This window comes from Octodon degus, unplaced genomic scaffold, assembly GCF_000260255.1.
Source record: "Octodon degus isolate 3935 unplaced genomic scaffold, OctDeg1.0 scaffold00112, whole genome shotgun sequence".
NCBI lineage: Eukaryota > Metazoa > Chordata > Mammalia > Rodentia > Octodontidae > Octodon > Octodon degus.
The window spans coordinates 4822317-4841253 of record NW_004524688.1 but is presented as its reverse complement, the minus strand read 5'-3'; the positions used below and the strand labels follow the sequence as shown (position 1 = coordinate 4841253).

At 45.0% G+C, this 18937-nt stretch overlaps 1 protein-coding gene across 1 annotated transcript in view; it reads left to right on the top strand.

Moving 5' to 3' along the window:
• The window catches only part of Igf2r (insulin like growth factor 2 receptor), a 115739-nt gene that overhangs the window by 24701 nt on the left and 72101 nt on the right, over positions 1-18937 (top strand). The window contains exons 2-5 of the mRNA XM_023699344.1: positions 3352-3491; positions 8463-8587; positions 10944-11042; positions 17285-17417. Of these exons, the coding sequence (XP_023555112.1) occupies positions 3352-3491; positions 8463-8587; positions 10944-11042; positions 17285-17417 (497 nt within the window). The remainder of the gene's footprint in view (positions 1-3351; positions 3492-8462; positions 8588-10943; positions 11043-17284; positions 17418-18937) is intronic.

Here is an 18937-nt window from a genome sequence, read left to right as displayed (position 1 = left end):
GCCTTGTGCTTGCTTTCTTTCTTTTTCTTTTTTTTTTTTTTTTTTTTTTGCGGAACCAGGGATTGAACTCAGGCCCTTGCATTTGCCAGGCAAGCGCTTATTCTACTGAGCCATTTCCCCAGCCCCTGACCTTTCTTTATAGCCCAGGCTGGTCTCAAACTTGCAAGGATTCTCCTGCCTCAGCCTCTCAAGTACTACATTACAAGGTGGGCCACCACGCCTAGCTTCAACTGTGAAGAACTTTAATGATAGGAGCTTTTAAATTTGTTGTTAGTAGCCCAGAAAAACTTCGTCATGGCTCTTGTGTGGGAGAATTTTTTTTTTCTCTTTTTCCCTTTTCCCTTTCCTTTTTTGAGACAGGGTCTTGGTATGTAGCACAAGCTGGCCTTGAACTCATGGTGATCCTCTTGCCCCAGCTTCCCTGATATTGGGACTACAAGTTTTCGCCAGCTTGCCTAGCTTGTAATTAACCATAATTAATAATAGTAAAGTTTTATTCCACAAATAACACTAGCTTATTATTATTGTTATTTGGGGTGTGTGTGTGTGTGTGTGTGTGTGTGTGTGTTGCTGAGGATTGAGGTTAGGGCCCTTGCATTGTGCTGTGCCCCCAGCACTTTGTATTTTTTATCTTGAGACGGGATCTCCCTCAGTTGTCTAGGTGGGATTTGAATTTCTCATCCTCTTGCATCAGTCTCTTGGAGTGCTGGGATTACACAGACAGCTCTGGGAGCTGTGGGTGCACTCCTCTGCTCTGCTCTACCTTAAGTTTTTTTTTTTTAAATTGTATTTATTTATTTATTTATTTTTGTGTGTGTGTGTGTGTGTGTGTGGCCAGCTCAGCCCACCAGGGGGCGGGGCTGGCTGGCATGTGGTGCTGGAGGATCCAACCGAGGTCCCTGTGCTTTGCTAAGCTTGTTCTAAGTAGGTGCTTTAGACCACTGAGCCATCTCACCAGCCCATCTAGCTTAACTTTTTAAGGGACGATAGTACTGAGTGGTCTTCCTTTGCTTGAAGTATAAAAATCACACTGCTTCCTGTACTCTCAGGGCACCTGCCTGACTTGAGTGACCATGCTCTGGATCACCTCCCTCTCTGGTCTTGTCCCCTGCTGCTGTCCTAGCCTGTGTGACTCTAGCTGTGTTGCTGGTCTTTTCCATGAGTGTGCCAAGTCTACCCGACATCAGGACATCGCTAGGGCTAGTTGTCTGCTTGGAATAGTCTTCTGTTGCGTTCCTCAACCTTGTTGGTCCCCAAGTTCCTGGCCCCTTATTTGTCAGTCCAGTCTCAGGGTAGATACCGTCTTAGAAACTGGCACAATTGAAAGTAACTATGCAGTCTTTTCCCTCCGTGTCCTGCCAGATCACCTGTTTTGTGGTGGAGTTACTGTGTTTTCTTGTGTACTTTCCATGCTTCCTGCAGGAATATGCACTCCAAGAGCTGCAGCCTTTGGTCTGTGCTTCATTGCTGTTCTTCCCCGACCTTCCCCAGGAAGTACTCAGGAAATACTTGTGAAACAGATGCACAGGGGTTAATGAAGAGCAGAGGAAACAAGGGTGGTTTTCTTTGGCCTGGTAGCTCTTAGGGTATGTTCTTCTGAGCGCCTAGCTCAGGAGATGGCTAATCTGTTACTGAGGAAGAAGCTGAGTCTGGCAGTGTCTGATCTAAAGCCTATGTCACCCTTAGGCCAGGCACCTAACAACCTGTTCTTCAGGTCTGTAGCAGGTAGGAAGCTACAGCTTGCCTGGGGACCTGTCCTGCTGCTTGAGCGCTGAGGCGTGCTTGTGCCCTTGGCTTCTTGGTTTAAGCTTCAGGAAGACGTGTGGTGCACTGGCTGCCAGTGACCCTAGAAGGGCTGTGTGGCTCCTCTGTGGCTCAGTGGTCAGCTGGTGGTTGTATGCTGAGTCTTTGCCAAGTGCCCAGGGTTGGGAAGCTCTGGCAGCTCAGGCAGTTGCTGTGAGGAGTGTTTTTTCTTTTTTCTTTTTTAAAATAATTTTATTGAGAAACAAATAGCAATGAGATAGTTTCAAAACCGATTTGTAGGACAGTTTCAGTAATTAATACATTGCATATTGTTGTCTTCTTAGTGGTTATTCATAGTACAAGATGCAGACATAATATCCTGTCCACGAACACTGTTAGTACAAATCTTTCTGTTCATTGAATTAAGAGAATGTAGCTGTATATCTATCCTATTTTGAATATGCAGATACAAAATAGTCCTTCATTTGTATCCCCTTTTTTTGTTTAGTTTTGTCAGAGATGGGTTTTCCATTGTCATTTAAATATTATAGGTATGTGAATTCAGCAAAATAATCCAGTACGGTCCAGCAGTCCATAATAGAAGTGGGTTATGCATAGGACTGGCAGTGTCAGAAGTTGGTGACTTGAGCCTGTTACAACTCAGCATATAGGAGTGTTTTTTCTTTTCTTTTTTTTTTGGCAGAACCGGGGATTGTACTCAGGCCCTTACTGAGCCATCTCCCTGGTCCCAGAGGAGTGTTTTTTCTTGTAAAAAGAATACAGAAGGGGCATACAAGGAGTTAAGTTGGAGATGGTGGGCTCCCTACCCCTTCCCTTCCCCTCCAGCTCAGCCTGGACCTTAAGCCAGGGTGGTCCCCTCCTGAGCAAGTCTGGCTTAACCCCTCTCCCCTCTGTTCAGCAGTTCTGCCCAAAGTTAAACAGGTTTTCCCTGTATTCTGCAAGGAACTTTTAAGTTGTGTCCCCTCTTCTCTTTCTACCCTTGCTGAGGAAACGCTTCCCATTTCACTTCTGCCTCCCAGGGAGGAGTAGCAAGCTGAGGTCAGTGGGACAGACTGTAGGCCACCCATTTGTTCCAGGCATGCAGGCCGATTCTGGCTGTCCCGCAGAGGTTGAACAGATGCCAGTGCTGCTGCGTGGAGCGCGCTAGCCTGAAATAGAGGTCGCCTGATGGGACTCATGTTGGTTCTCTCCCGCACTGCTTCCCGGTGTTGTTCAGATCCGTCCGGGCTGTGGCCGAAAGTAAAAGCTAGAGTTACAACAATCCTTTAGCTTTTCAGCATTTTGGAGGGATTGGAAAGGCTACTTTTTCATACTCAGTATGACTCCAGCAATTATTCTGATTAATGATAAAATCTAAGTCTTTGGAGACTGGTAAAGTCCTGGAGGTGGCTTCAGAACAGATTTCACTGGAGTGAGGCAAGATTCAGTGGTTTCTGCCCCAGCTTCTTTTCAACCCCACATACCTAACTTCTGTGTGTTTGGCAGTGAAACTGTGTCCTAAATATAGTTTGTGGTAGTTTGACCAAATGTGGCTTGACTGTAAAACCAGAGGGTAACAAGTTATTTTCCTTCCTTTTTCTTTTCCAGTTACACATGGGAAGCTGTTGATACCAAAAGTAACAGGCTTTATAAAATCAACGTTTGTGGAAATGTGGCCGTCACCCAGTGTGGGCCGTCCAGCGCCGTCTGTATGCATGACCTGAAGACAGACAGCTATCACTCAGTGGGTGAGTAGAACTAAGGCTGTCCTGCAGGAGGGCGGCAGGAGGCCAGTTTTCACAAGGGTGGCTTGATGTGCGCGGCTGTTGGACATAACTACGTACACAATGGCTTATGCTTGTAATGTGTTGGGCTGTAATTATTAAAAGTGTTGATAATTTGAATGTCCAATCTGAGATAAAATTAGGTTGCTTCTGCCTTACGGATAGGAGGCAGACAATAATTAAAGAGGGATTGCATAGCTGTACGTTTAACATAGGAAGCTGTTTTCTATATGGCGTTACTTTCTGACATAAGTTTTTCTTAAACCCTGTCTTTAACTCACCTCTTTGGTTTCTTTACTGCCCAAGCCCATCTCCCTTGTGCCTTTCAGCTTTTCTTCGGAGGTGGTTTGACTCTCAGGCCATGTGTTCTCCCAGTCTGAGATGGTTGCTAGCACTAAGTTTATATAAAAAATTAAGCAGACGTGAGACTGGTACTCACAGATAAAAAAAATTTGCAATCCTTTGTTTCCTTGGGTTCATATCATCTTCCCAAATGTACTTCTTCCTGGATAGGACCCCTTGCTGGGGGAGGATTGCGGGTTCAGCAGATAGCCAGCCCTGCCAGATCGCGGGGGCTAGAGGAAAGGTGGTGGCCTCCAGGAGAACATGCAGGGCCCTGGCTTGGGCAGCAGGGTGTCTGCAGTGAATCTTTGGTCAAGGCAGGTTGAACGCCAGATTTGATATTAATGGCCAGTGGTGAAGTGGAGATAGCGTGTGAGTGCATCTGGGATGGGGGAGGCAGCCGGAAGCGGCTCCTAGGTGGTGGTTGGGTTTGGAAGGGAAGCTAACTGTGGCAACTGGGTATGTCATTTTGAGTAGAAATTCCTTCACACAATTAAAAGGGTTTTTTAGAAGACATGCCCAGAGCAAGGGTTAAGGAAATGCTGGCTCTGTACAGAGAGGCCCAACTCCTATTTGATTGTTTTCTCTCTCCAAAAGGAGACTATGTATTCTGAGAAGACTGGTGAGGGATTTGAGGCCCAGGATGGAGATGTGGGAAAGCACAGGGTGGTTCAGACATGTTTTATAATTTGGCAACGTATGTAAACATCTTGCAGATGAAATGGCTAAATTTCCTTATGATCTTTTGACAGTTCAGAGACAGGCCACACTGAACTTGGTCAGTGTTATTTAGGTATTCAGAGAGGGAAGAAAGTTTTCCACTTCATTTTATTATGAATCAAGAGTCTATTATTTTTGGGTGATGCAGGTATGTCTTGTAGTTTGTGGTGGCATAAGATAGCCTTAGGCAGACACAGATGCAGAGGGGTCACAACACTAGGAAGATGTTTTGGAAGCCTGACTTTTTTTTTTTTTCTTCCTCTGTCTTTTTGAGGCAGTTTTACTATGCGGCTCAGGCTGGCCTTGAACCCACAGCCAGCCCCCTGAGTGCTTGGGACTACAGGCATGTGCATCTTAACAGAGTTGGACCAGTTCTGTAGGCTTTGAAAGCCAGGCAGGAGGGTTGAGGTTTTCTGGGAGGTTGTAGGTCTATTACAGATTCTTTAAGATGGTAATCTTTAAATGATATGGGAAGTGAGTGATAGAAGGTGTTTGTGGAAAGCTGGCCCCAGAGGATTAAGAAAGGTTGTCCAGGGGAGTGGCTGGTGTAGCCAGAGGAGTGAAAGTTGAGTTACCAGTTAAGTTGGTGATGATATAAAGCAGCACTTTCTAGTCTTTATTCTTAGACACAGTGACAGACACCTTCCACAGAGCTTCAGACTCTCCAGAGTGATGACGATCCCTGGTGGTAATGGCCCCTTTTCTTCAATTTAAAGCAAATTGTGTGAGTGATAGTGACAGTGTTAGCCCACAGATAACTGTGAATCAAATCTAATTTTGCTAGTTTATGAGCACAATAAAAATAACTAAATTTGTTGTGTACTTTTATGCCAGGTCTTACATGACTAAGTAAAATATTGAATTCATTGAACAGCCTTTTGAAGTAGGTGATTTCATTTCCCTCATTTTATAAATGGAAGGACAGAAGCCTAAGAGATAAGTAGCTTGCTGGAGGGTGTGTGGCGCAGAGTGCTGACAGGCCAGCAGGGGGTTGGGTGCTTACTGGGCACTGTGTTTTGAGGGTCATGGGTCACATCAGCTAGGTGTAAAGCTCACAAGAGAAAAGGGTGGAGGTCTGTGGGGGTTGGAGAAGGCAGCTGGGAAACCAACTTAGGTACTTGGTAAGAAGCAAGAAATGAACCATAAAAACCAGAGCTCCCAGTAGGACTAGGGGAACTCAAGAACTAGTTTAGAAGTAGTCTAATCCCTGCCCTCTGGGAGGCTGAGGCAAGAGGACCATAAGTTTTAGTGAGATCTAACCCCCACCTACTCCCTCAGAAAATGTGCTGGGGATGTAGCTCCATGTGAAGAGCCGGAGTGCAATCCCACATAAGGCACCCCCCCATCCTAGCATCCAAGGGATCCCGAGGTGGTGGTCTGTGACCAGCAGCTTTCTGAGTCACTTCCTATTCTGTACCCAGTGCTCTGCTTCCCACTGCTGTTGTCATCTGCAGCAGACCTGGCTCCCCTGTGAGGTCACTGGGAGCAAGGAAATCCCACCCACTGGCAGGCCAGGTCTTAGCTCCAGCCCTAAGCCCGCCTCTTGCCTCCCCCCACGTGTGGTTGCTGCACCCTGGAGCCACTGCCCAGTGGCTTAGGCAGGATTTCTGCACCCTTTTGGCTGAGCTGGGCAGGAAAAAGATTTTGGACAAGATCCTAGATCCTTTAGGCAGAGAAGAACAGACCCTGCAGACCTGTGCATGAATGCAGGCACCAGGTAGAACCGATGTCCTGTGAGCTTCGCACTGTGGGGCAGGAGCCCTGGACCTGGCCCCCTGGCCCTCCCCATTTGCTGCCTCTCCCCCTCTCTGCCCCTCCCCCCTCCCTTGCTCCTCCCCCACCCAGACCTCAGGTGAGTGTGGAATCAGACAGCTGGGCCTTAGGGTTGTGTTTTGGCTTTTTTTCTTTCTTTCTTTCTTTCTTTCTTTCTTTCTTTCTTTCTTTCTTTCTTTCTTTTTTGCAGAACTGGGGATTGACTGGCTCTTTGGTATCATGGAAGCATTAGGTGTTCCTTCAATGTCATTTGTTATGGCTAGTGTGGTGTTACCTGGTGTGTCTGATACCTGAGAATGAAATAGAGTGAATAAATGTCCAATTTCAGGACAGAATATCCTCCTGGCTTAAATAGTGGTTGCACCAACTTGCACTCCACTAGCAGTTTAGAGCCCTGCTCTTTATTTCCTATACGTAGTATTGTATTTCTGTCTGCTGAAGAGCTGAAAATGGTATATCTACTATTTCTTGGACACCAATATTTTCACATTTATTGAGGTAGTATTTTTTATGTTTGATTGTGTGTTGCCTATTTTACATTGGGTTACCTACTGGATATGACCTGTGCTTCCTCTCTGGAACTTCTAGAATTTTCTCTTGTTCTTTGATATAAAAACATACAATATGTAACTAAGTGGAGTTTTTTCTTTTTCTTCTTTAGCAGGCTGTGTATGCTCTCATAAAAGGCAATACGTTATTTATTACCTGTATTTAGAAAAAGTTTGTCCTTAATTTTTATGCAGTTGTATAGATGTTATTGATATCCTAAAGTATTTTTTTTTTTCTAAAGTATTTTTTGCCAAGTTTTAAACTTTGGTTTTTGTTGCTTGTATCTTTAATCCATTTTATTCAGTGCTAGATAGGGATTAGTTTTAATTTTTTCCATGTGAGTAACCATTTTGTTTCCAGTGTCCTTTACTATATTCAGCAGTGGTCTGTCATTTGATATACAAGTGTCCGTGCTTTTTCTTGTGTACTGTTGATCTCTGTTTGAGTCTGAATTTATTCCTACATCAACCCTCATACTAATTTTTTCCCCCTAGTATTAAACTAGCGCTGAGCTACTTTCCAGTCATTGTTTTCTTTCTTTCTTTTGTCTTCTTGAGACAGGGTCTTGTGGTGCAGTTCAGGCTGGCCTTGAGCTCACTTTGTAGGCCAGGTTGGTCTTGAACTCAGTGTTCTTCCTTCCTTACCCTCCTGAGTGCTGGGATTATAGGAATGTGCTACCATGCTCGGCTGCCAGCCCTTTTTATTTTTAATTTTAAGGTTTCACTAAGTTGCCTGTGCGGGCCTCAAACTTTTCACTCTGTAGCCCAGGTCTGGCCTGCTGCCTCAGCCCCCCAAGTGCGGGGATTGCAGGTGCACACCAGCATGCCTAGCTTCAATTTGTGATCTTCTTGTCTTAACCTTCTGCGTGCTGTGGCTGAGTTCTGGGTGTGCACCTCCACTTCTGACCCTTAGGTGCTAGGAGTCTAACTCAACCTCATGCTTGCCAGGCATGCTGGTGCTGTGTTATTGAGCTATATCTGCAGTCCTACATTGTTTTTTATAGACTTTTCATTCTCAGTCATTACACTAATATCTCCAGTGGATGCAGTCATCTTACTTGTGGCTGTAGAATTTTGGTTTTAGGGCATGTGTGATGAGACAGTAAAAGTTTGCAGTAGCTGAATTATATCAAATGATTTTGATTTGAAAGATCACACTGGTGCAAATGGGAAGGGTGAGGTGAGGGACAAGTCCAGGGTGGGGTATGGTGAGCAATTAGAAAACTGTGACTGGAACACAGGAGAGGTAATAGTGGGTCAGCGGGGTAGAGATGGAGAAATGTGGTGGGTCTGAAGTAGACTTAGGTGTTGTATAGCTCCCTGAGGTTCTCAGTGTTGGGGAAGGGAGAGAGGACTTAAGGTCAGTGTGGCTGGAGCAGCCGCTGCTGGCGGCACTGCCCGTGAGGTGGGTGGTTCTGAGGTAGGGACCATGTTGGAAGTTGGTAGCCTTTTGGGTAAACTATGGCACCGCTTTAAGTTATCTTGTCTTTGGGGATAGATGCATGGTTTGGTATATTCTGCAGCCTGTTCCCTCTGTTTCCTCTTTAAATAGGTGACTCTCTTTTGAAAAGTGCAACCAGATCACTTGTGGAATTCAACACGACCTCGAGCTGTCAGCAGCAACACGCGCAGCATACAGTCCAGAGCAGCATCACATTCCTGTGTGGGAAAACCCTGGTGAGCCCACACATTCCTGTCATGTATGTCTTTTGTTCATGTGTGTGCTTTGGGCTTTCTTGGTGCTCCAGGAGGAATAAGTGACATGGAATACACACAAGGAAAAACACACCAACCAAATTGCCATCGACATCAAGGACTAGTAAATAAATCTCAGACCTTTTAAAAAAATAAATCCCAAATTTTGAATAAATCCCCAAATAACAACTTTGAATGAAACCTGAGTCACAGTTGAGTGCAGTTAAAATTTAAAAGCACTTTGATTGATTTATTTATGTTTTGTGGTACTGGGGATTGAACTCAGGACCTTGCACTTGCTGGGCAAGGGCTTATTCTACTTAACTTTTTCTACTTAAACTTTTTCACTTAGCCTTTTATTTTATTGTTGTCCTTTTGAGACAGGGTCTCGCTCTGTAGCTCAGGCTGGCCTTGAGCTCACTTTGTAGCCCAGGCTGGTCTGGAACTCTCAACGATCCTCTTGCTTCAGTCTCTTGAGTGCTAAGATTACAACCATGCACCACCATGCCTGGCTCAGCCTTTCATTTGATGCGTTTTATTGCAGTGTGTTCAATGTTAAAATCTTTTTTTTTGTGTGTTTATTTTGAGACAAAGTCTTGTTATGTATGTAGCTGGGCTGGGCTTGAATTTGTGGCTATAAAATTATATATATATATATATCGCTATAATCCAGACCCCTGGAGAAAACAATATATATCTCCAGGGGCCTGGGTTATAGCTCAGTGGCACAATGCCTGCCTGGCAAACATAGGGCCTGGATTTCGATTCCTGGTACCAAAAAAAAAAAAAAAAAAAAAAAAAATTTCCTTCCTTATTTTCATTATATCAGAGAGACCGTCATCTCTTTAGAGAAGGCCTGGCCACAGGCAATGGAATTTCCAAGCTTTTTAGATATATTACCTGGTTAGGACATAATTGTGTAAAACACGATGTTTGGTTTTACTGTATTGTTTATCTATCACTTGATGATTTTAATCTTTAGTATGTATTTATGTATGTATGTATGTATGTATTTTTGATACCAGGGATTGAACTTGGGACCTTACACTTGCTAGGCAGGTGTTTATACCACTGAGCTATCTCCCAGGCCCTTGTATGTATTTATTTCAAACAGGGTTTCATTTTGTAATTCAGGTTGGTCTTAAACTCACTGATCCTCCTGCCTCAGCCTCCTGAGTGCTGGAATTCCAAGTGTGTACTATTGTGCCTGGCAAATCTTCAGCTTTTAGAAAGAGACTTGTGGTAAATAATTGCTAGCTAGGAATTGAGAAGCAACTGATACATACATTCTGTGACTGTTCTTGAATTAGAGAAAGAAATCAGGTGTTTAGAAAGTGAAACTCACGGCTACAAATAATTTTAAAGTACCCGTTAGAGGGGCCAGACGTGGTGGTGCAGGCCTGTAATCCTAGCACTCGGGAGGCTGAGGCAAGAGGATCATTGTGGAATTGAGGCCAGCCTAGCCTACAAAGTTAGCTCAAAGCCAGCCTGAACTGCATAGTGAGACCCTGTCTCAAAAAGACAGACCCAAAAAAAAAAAAAAAAAGAAATCATTTAGAATTTGTTGCGGTGATTGTTGCATCTTCAGGCCCACATTTCACCTGAAAATGTTTGAAAACAGAACAGTATTGTTCATCGTGGGTCAGCCTGTCAGTTGCACTAAATACTCACATTGAGATCTTAAAAGAATCTGTTTGTTGTAGCATGAAACACGAAAGATTTTTGTTACAGAAGGTGCTAGCTGCTGTTGTACCTTCGTTTCCTTTCACAATTCTGTGTTCTCCATGTGGAACATTGTGAGCTCCTTGGATGTGCAGATGGGGCTGTAGAGGTTAATTCCCGCTGCGCCGTGGCCTCCCGAGCTGCGGCGTCTGGCCAGGCTGGAGTCGGCCTGGTCCTGTCTGGCTGGCGGTGCTGCCTTGGGGGGCCTGGTCCTGGGAGGCCCCCTCAGCTGCAGCTGGGCTCCTTGCAGGGCCTCTGCACGGGAAGATGAGGTCACACTTGCTGGCCTTGATTTTGTGAGTATTTGGCACAGAGAACATTTGCAGCTTGAAATGATGATTTCCATGGCTTACTTCCTGTGAGTTTGCTGTATTTGCATAGTTGGGGCAGTAGAGCAGATTTGGACTAGCTACTCCAATTCCAGCAGGATTTCAGGAATCTTGTCTCCAAGATTTTGGTTTGAGAACATCTTGATGATGACCTCGTTTAACTAATGTGGTTCTGTTCCCTTCTTCCTGCTGCTCTGTTTTCAGTAGCCTTTACTATGTTCTAACTTTAGAAGAGAAACTTGTATGGTATTTGGCGTGGTAACCTTTTTTTTGTTGTTGTTCAATAGGGAACTCCGGAATTTGTAACTGCCACAGAGTGTGTTCATTACTTTGAGTGGAGAACATCTGCAGCCTGCAGGAAGGACATATTCATAGCAAATAAAGAGGTAACCAAGGACTTTATATAATTATGAAGTCTATCCCAAATCTACAGAAAAGTCTAAGGTTTGAGATATTGGTTTCAGTTTTGTGCTGTGCAGATCATTTGTAATTTTCAAGATACATTTGATGAACAGAGAGACCATGTTAAAATTTATCTTTTTTTTCCTTCTTGAGACAGGGTCTCACTGTATAGTCCAGGCTGGTCTTGAGCTCATTATGTGGCCCAGGCTGGCCTTGAACTCACAGTGATCCTCCAGTCTCAGCCTCCCAGGTGCTGGAATTGAAGGCATGTGCCACCATACTTGGCTTCTTGGGTAGCTCTTATGATTATTTTTATTTCTTTATTTTTGGTGCCAGCTTTAGAACTCAGGCCTTGCGCTTCAGGCAGACACTGTACTGCTGAACTATCTTCCTGGCTGGGCGGGTTCTTATTTTTAGGACAGGACATTTAAAATATCAGAGGGTGTGATTTTGGGTCTAGGTTGGAAATGGAATGCCTCGCCCTATATGGCATCTTCATTCTGTTTCTGGTGCCACACAACTCAGTGGGCCACGAAACACATGGGGCCTGGGTTTGGAGTGTTGCTGCATGTAGGAATGCCATCGCAGACCTTCCTCAGCACCTGGCTTCCCACCTGGGGTAGGGCCCCTCTGGTAGCTCGCTCCTCTGCCTGCTTGCATTGTGGAATCCCTCCTCTCAGCCTTAGTGTGGCTTTCACATACATTTTTAGTCCAGGCCCGGAGTCCCTGCCCTTTAACTGTGTGGCCAGTTCACTTCGGAGGCAAGGTTACTATTGCTGCAACTTACTCTCTCTCTGTATTATTAAATGGCATTTATTAGCCAATCATTTGCCCCCCTCCCTCCACCCCCGTCAGATATGTTCTGAAATATGTGTATATTATGGAACAGCTAAATTGAGCTAAGGAAACTTGGTGCAGAGAATGTTTAAAATTGTCTTTTAGTGACTTAAGAGACTGTAACAGATTGTTATTAATTTCGGACACCGTGACACACAGTGGGTCTCTTGGTGAAGCCACCCTTGGTGATTAATGACGCCCCCCATCTGCAGCCTGACCCTTTGAGTTGCTCTGCTGCTGCGCTTTCCTTAGTCAAGGGGAAGTACGAAACTCCCTGCCCATCTTAGCGAGTGTGCTGTTCAGGCAACTGGTTCTGCTCACTGGTCTCTATTTTCTGTTTGGATTCTGTTGGGATCTAGGAGCTATCAAATGGTAGCAATCAGTAATTTTTCTGGCAGCCTCATATCATGTAGCTTAAGAAGGGCAAAGGGCTGGGCATGGTGATGCATGCCTGTAATCCCAGCACCTGGGAGGCTGAGGCAGGAGGATTGCCATGAGTTTGAAGTCAGCCCAAGCTCTACAGTGGGTTCAAGGGCAGCCTGAGACCTTGTGTCACAAAAAGCCCAAATAAGAGAACCGTGTGTTGAGCTTTATTCTAAGGAGCTTTTGCAGTGGGAATGGAGAGGTGTAGGCTGTTTTTCTCTCAAGCGGTAGCAATTTCTAGAAGCTGATGAAGATGCATGAGAAATATTAGCAGTTTGTTCTCAGTTATTATTGCTTTTGGAACAGTCTGCAGCTGGGCTTTATTCATTTAGTTTCATTTATTGAGAGTGTAATATAGACAGAAGCGGTGAGAGTGTTGTTAAATTCTGAAATGATTCTTGCATTCAGGGAGCCCGCAGACTAATGCTATGGAGATATAGCCATGTTCCAAAGCTGGTTTCTCTTTTTCTTTTTCTTTTTCTTTTTCTTTTTCTTTTTCTTTTTCTCTTTCTCTTTCTCTTTCTCTTTCTCTTTCTCTTTCTCTTTCTCTTTCTCTTTCTCTTTCTTAAGGATAGATTAATTACATAGAACTATAGAGTACCAAGACTTCTAAAAACTTACTCTGTCACCATTAGCAGATTTTTTTTTTTGTATGTATGTATAACTTTTCTTTTTAATCCTTTATTTACTTATTTGATACAGGGTTTCACTGCACAGCTCAGATTTGTAGTAATCCTTCTGTTTCAGCCTCCCCAGTGCTGGGATTACAGGTATGCACCACCTTGCCCTGTTTTGGTGGCTGGTTTAGCAAGCCCATGGGCAGGGCTGGTGGGGCACTTGGTGCCAGGGATTGAACCCAGGTCCTTGTGCTTGCCATGCAGGTGCTTAGACTGCCGAGCTATCACTCTGGCCCAGCAGATCTTAGTAGTGCATATGACCTTTCTTCTGTCTTCAGTATGATGTGACTGCATATTTTAGGGTATGGCATGACAAAAAATACTTGAAAGGTTTCTGTATTTACAAAATACTCATACATAAAAATCTTGGTTGTATTAGTGTCAGAGAAATCTGTATTTTTACACTTTGTTTTTTGTCTCATTTTCCTGTTAGTTTTGTTCTCAAATTTTGAATAATTTAACCAAGAAAACTAGAGTTTTTATAATGCTTATTCAGTGGATTCTGGGAGGGTTTTAAAAACTGTTTTTTTTTTTTTTTTTTTGAGGCAGGATTGGTCTGTGTAGTGCAAGTGGCCTTGAACTCAGTCTGTAGCCCAGGTGATCCTTCTGCCTCAGCCTCCCAAGTGCTGGGATCACAGGCATGCGCCACCATGCCATTGGACCATTTCTTAAAACATCATGTGCATATTCTGACCCCACACCGCTGAATGATTGCAGAACTGGTGGGTCTGCCAGAGTTCTGTAGTACGCAAGGAAGACGCACAGATGCTGAGCAACGCAGAGCACATTCAGTACGCAGCGTGTTGAAAGGCCAGCGAATGACCTTCCCCAGGCTGTGAGGGTATCGGCTTCTCCAGTGCAGCTTCTCCAGTGTGCAGGGCGGGGCAGCACGAAGTGAGAAACACCCGCCAGCAGTCTGGGCCGATTTTCTGTTGCCCACTCCAGTGCACACTCCTGGCTCAGTGAGATAGCCAAGGTTGCCTGCGGTCATGGTGTGAGATTTTCTGACCTGGAGCTCTCCAGGTGTCCTGGGGAACTGGAGCCAGTTTCTGAACCCCGAGTTCTTTCCGGTGTGGCTCCAACTTCCCCTCTTGCCAGGCACCGTCCTGCTCCCTTTTCCGCCAAGGCTTGTTTCCATTTGGCTGGCTGTAGAGTTGCTTCCTGTCTCCCATCCTCACCCAGTGAGTCAGTGTATACAGCGCTGCTGTAGGATAAGCTTTAGAAGTGCTGGATTAGGGACACCTGTGGAGGCTTTTTGCTGCAAGCTTTGCTTGTCACTGCGTTTCTTTGAGGGTGTGGGAGGAGGGAGGGGCGGCTTGGTTTGTGTGTGTGTGTGTGTGTGTGTGTGTGTGTGTGTGTGTTCCTTCTGCAGAGGGTTGGTTCCAGTCTCCTCTGTCAAGAGAATGTTTAGGGATCTTGTTGACCAGAGCTCCTGTGTCCCCTGAGGCTGTGTGAGATGTGAGGTGTTTGGTATACTCCTCTCTGAAGTCTCTGCCCTGAGACCTGGGGTAAAGGTGGGGGTTAATGCCTTCCCTCTGGTTTGATAGAATCTTTCTAAGAAAAATTGAAAAGCTTAGGGGCCGGGGAGTTAGCTCAGTAGAATAAGCACTTGCCTGGCAACCACAAGGGCCTGAGTTCAATCCCAAGTTCTGCCCAAAAAAAAAAAAAAAAAAAAGTTCCTTCCTTCCCGGGCTAGAAGCCCGATCATTCTTCTCCTGCATGAGAAATGACTGGTGGCCTGAGCTCAGTAAAAATTGAAAAGCTTAAATATTCAGTGAACCTTTGTACCTAGTCCGGCCTGTGAGTTGCATTCACCTAAAAGATAAAGTTTCAGGAAATGTGATGAAAAAATAATAAATATAGAACATTTATAAAATATAATTTTTTTTTTTTTTTTTGGCAGAACCAGGGATTGAACTCATATCCTTGCACTTGCCAGGGAAGTGCTTAATCTACTGAGCCATCTCCCCGGCCCTGAATTATTTTTTTTAAAAAGTAAAAATTATCTAGTTCTGGGCTTTAGGAATGCACCACCATACCTAGTTCCACTACCTTGAGATGATTGCAGAGAATGTGAACTTTTAGAGTATTCTTTAGGGCACATAAGATGATTTTACCATATTAATTTGGAATAAAATTTCTGGGGCATGTCACATATAGTCTTGGCAGCAGGCGGGGTTCCCTTGGTGATCTTGGCCTTTTTTTTTTTTTTTTTTATCCCTGCATGTGTCTTTATGCTTGAATGCTTTCTTCAGAGAGAGGTAAAACATTTTAATAAAAAAAGCACAAGGTTTTGCCACCTGCAGTAGGTTTCTTGGCCTTTTTAGAATTAAAAAGTCTTAGTTTCTGGAGATGCAAGTGTGGTCATAATTCAGAATGGGTAATGGTGACTGAAGGCATCACAGGAAGAACTCCCCTCTGGTCTTTATAGAGCAGATATTGACTGAGTTTCCATTATATTCTCTGCATTGTTCTGTGTTGGTATAGGCAGCTGTGAGGACACAGGCCTTGTCTTCAGGGAGCACAGTTCCATGGTGGGTGTGGAATGGCATCGGATGGCAGGATCTGATTTTCACCAGCCTGGAGACTGTGTAGGGCAGTGGAGATAGCAGGAGAGTACTGTTTTAGATAAGAATGTCAGAAGAAGCCTGAGAGGTGACGTTTCACCTGAAGGTCTGGCTGAAGTGGGGGAGAGAGCCTCAGCTTCAAGGGGCGGAGCTGTGTCTGGAGATAGGCGCGGCCACATGGAGCAAGAGGAGTGGCAGGGAGAAGGCCTGGAGGGCGGGAGAAGCGTAGGTGGGTTTCATTCTGTGCATAATTGGGAGCTGTTCTGAGTGGGGAGAAGGCACCCTGACTTCATTTTGGAAGTTTGAGCCTGTGGTCATGGGGACATGGGCTAGGGGCAAGGAAAGGGATTCAGTAAACCGGAACTGGGTGGACTAGTTCAGAGACTTTTGCAGGCAGATTACAGTGCTTCATACAGGGGAGGGCATGGGGGAGGCAATGAGAAGTGAGTGGGCCCAAGACTTCGTTTGAAGGACTTGCCAGCCAGCGTGCAGCCCTAGTGGGAGAGATCGAGAGGTGTAGGGCAGCCTGGACATTTGCAAGGAGAAATCATGGCCCATTTTACATGTGCTAACTATGAAATGCTTTGTGTGCCCACGTGATAATGGTGATCAGTAACAGTGAGCGTGCTCGGGTTGGCTCAGCCAGGACGTGTGCTTTATGTGCACCAGCGCAGTCCTTGCAGCAGCCCTGTGTGTAGTCACTTGTTATTCTCATTTGGCCCTTGGAGAGATGGGGCCACACATGTTCAGTTTGCTCTTGCTCATACTAAGCATCAGTACTGGGGTTTGTACCCAAGCATTCTTTTTTATTTTCTTCTTTTTGAGACAGGGTCTTGCTATGCATTTCAGGCTGGCCTTGCACTCACTTTGTAGCCCAGGCTGGTCTCAAACTTGCAGCGATTCTCCTGCCTCATCTGGGATTATAGGTGTGTGCCACCATGCCTGGCTTCAAGCATTCCTTCTTGAGTCTTTGTTCACAAACTCAGCTTCTCCTGTGGCTCCACTGGTCAGGAGTTGCTGGGCAAAGGCAAGGCTAGCAGCATCTGTTTGAGGATTGTAGGCAACTGCTCAGAGCTGTTGATGAGGGACCAAGGGGATCAGCACACACAAATAGGGAAGGGGTCTGATATGCCGGGAGCTTGAGAAGGAACTGGCATGGAGCAAAAGGAAGCCAGTGTCTTTGGTTTCCAGGAAGCAAAGAGAAGAAAGGGCTTCAGGAGTAGGCTGTGGTTGGCAGCATGACATGCCATGGTGACAGAAAAGGCTGAGAAATGAACATCAGGCCGGCAGTAGAGAAGTCACTGGTGCCCTGGCAGGCCTGGCTTTGGCGGGTGAGAGGCAGTGATCTGTTTTGGTGTGATTCAAGAGAGAATGGGAGAGAATGAGAGGTGAGGGAGAGGAGACAGTGAGGAGGGCAAGGAACTAACTGTGCTGTAAATTCTAGAGTTGGGATGATAGCTGAGGGGACCTTGGGGGAGGGCACTGGTAAGATGGTGGCTGTTGCAGTAAATGAGTGAAATAATCTGGTAGGGAGGAAGAACCAGTGATGCAGATGTGAGATGATTCCAGAAACACAGCTCAGTGAGTAGGCAGGGAAACACTGTCCACCTTGCTTTGTTAAGCTGTTGTAAGGAATGAAGACCCGCACTGTGTGACACTGACTAGAGGCTCGCCTGGCTGCGCTGTGATGAATGCTATCTCAGTCTTTCTCCTCCTTTCTAGGTGCCATGCTATGTGTTTGATACAGAGTTAAAGAAGCATGATTTAAATCCACTGATCAAGATAAGTGGTGGCTACTTGGTAGATGACTCCGACCCCGACACTTCTCTATTCATCAATGTCTGTAGAGACATAGGTAAGAAGCCTGGGGGGGATGAGGGGATGGTGAAGGATTGCTTTGAAGCCTTCATTCACTGCCTTTTCCCTTCCGCTTTGTATTCCATTATGGATATCTCTGACACCAATTAAGCCCTTTAAGAAAACTTTTGTCATAAAAGATGTTGTTTAACCCCAGCCCTTCCCCTCCATAAATTCTTATTGCCTCCTCTCTGACCCCTCAAATTCTCCCTGAGCTATTGGTCCATTCTGTGTGTTCTGCCTGCCAGACCGTTGAGTCTCAGGGTTTTACAGTGATGCCCAGCTTGGGGCGTGTGACCCAGGCCCTTGGCTTTGTGTTTATAGGCTGGGTAAAAGAGCCTGAGAGGTGACAGTGGAGGCCTCCAGTATGTGGTTGTGACACATTTTAGGCTGGGTATACTTCTTCCCTGGGCTTTCTTTGTAGATGCGAAAAGCATGGTTATCTTCAGTAGGATAATAGCCAAAGGTGGTAGATAAATGACCTTTATCTAAAAAGAGCCCTGAAGCTTTAAACTGGCTGCTAGTTTCCCAGGCTTCCTAGCTTTATGCTTCCCTTGGGAGCTATGAGTCCTGAGTGTTGCAGCCAGCGCTGGTTTTCTGTAGTGCAAGCAGGGACTGGGCTTTGAGTTGTGCTGATTAGATAATAAGAAGGTCATTTCAAGTGTTTTCTTTATGTAACACTAAGCCCAGAAAATTTGGAAAAATAATTTAAAAATAAGCATAGTACATGATTCTTTAAATTGTCGTGTATTATTTCTACAGTTAAAAATATTAAATGTACTTTACACATGGCTTACCAGATGTGACCAGTGATGATTGAATTTTGTTTTGTTTTTTGAGACAGGGTCTTTTTTTGATAGTTCACACTGGCTTTGAATTTGTGGCACTCCTCTTGCCTCAGATTCCTGAATGCTGGGATTATAGACCTGTGCCACCATGCATGGCACTAGTGACTATTTTAGAGCTTTTGTGTCCATTTATCATGTTATCCTTACTGTCTCAGACTTGTTACTCTTTTGAGGGAAAAGATGATAGAAAAAGCTTTATCCTAAATGGATAATTCCATTTTGATTATAAAGTTAAGAGTTTTGTGGATTCTTGGCTTGTGAAACAGTATGCTGTCTTGATTCAGCAAACATATTTCTCGTTCTTTATCTTTTTGGGGATCATCTGAATTCACTGGATATTTTCTTATGACAGTTATTTTTCTAGTTCACTGGCAACTTGGATAGATTTTGGTGACTTTGTTCTTAGATGGTTGCGGCTTGCCGTGTGTTGTCTGTTGGTCTGTATCCCTGTGGCTCATTCTCCATCGTCAGGAAATTGCCCTGAGCATCAGACTGCCAATGGTACCCTCAAACCCTCATGAATAGTTTTAGATTTGTCACTCTGTGTGTGTATTATCTTGTATATTCAGCACTTGGCTCTCTGGTGTCCAGGTGATCCAGCTGGGGGCAGTACCCTGGGGACAGCACACATCTGTGTTGGAATAAAATGGCTATCAAGTGAGACTCTGTG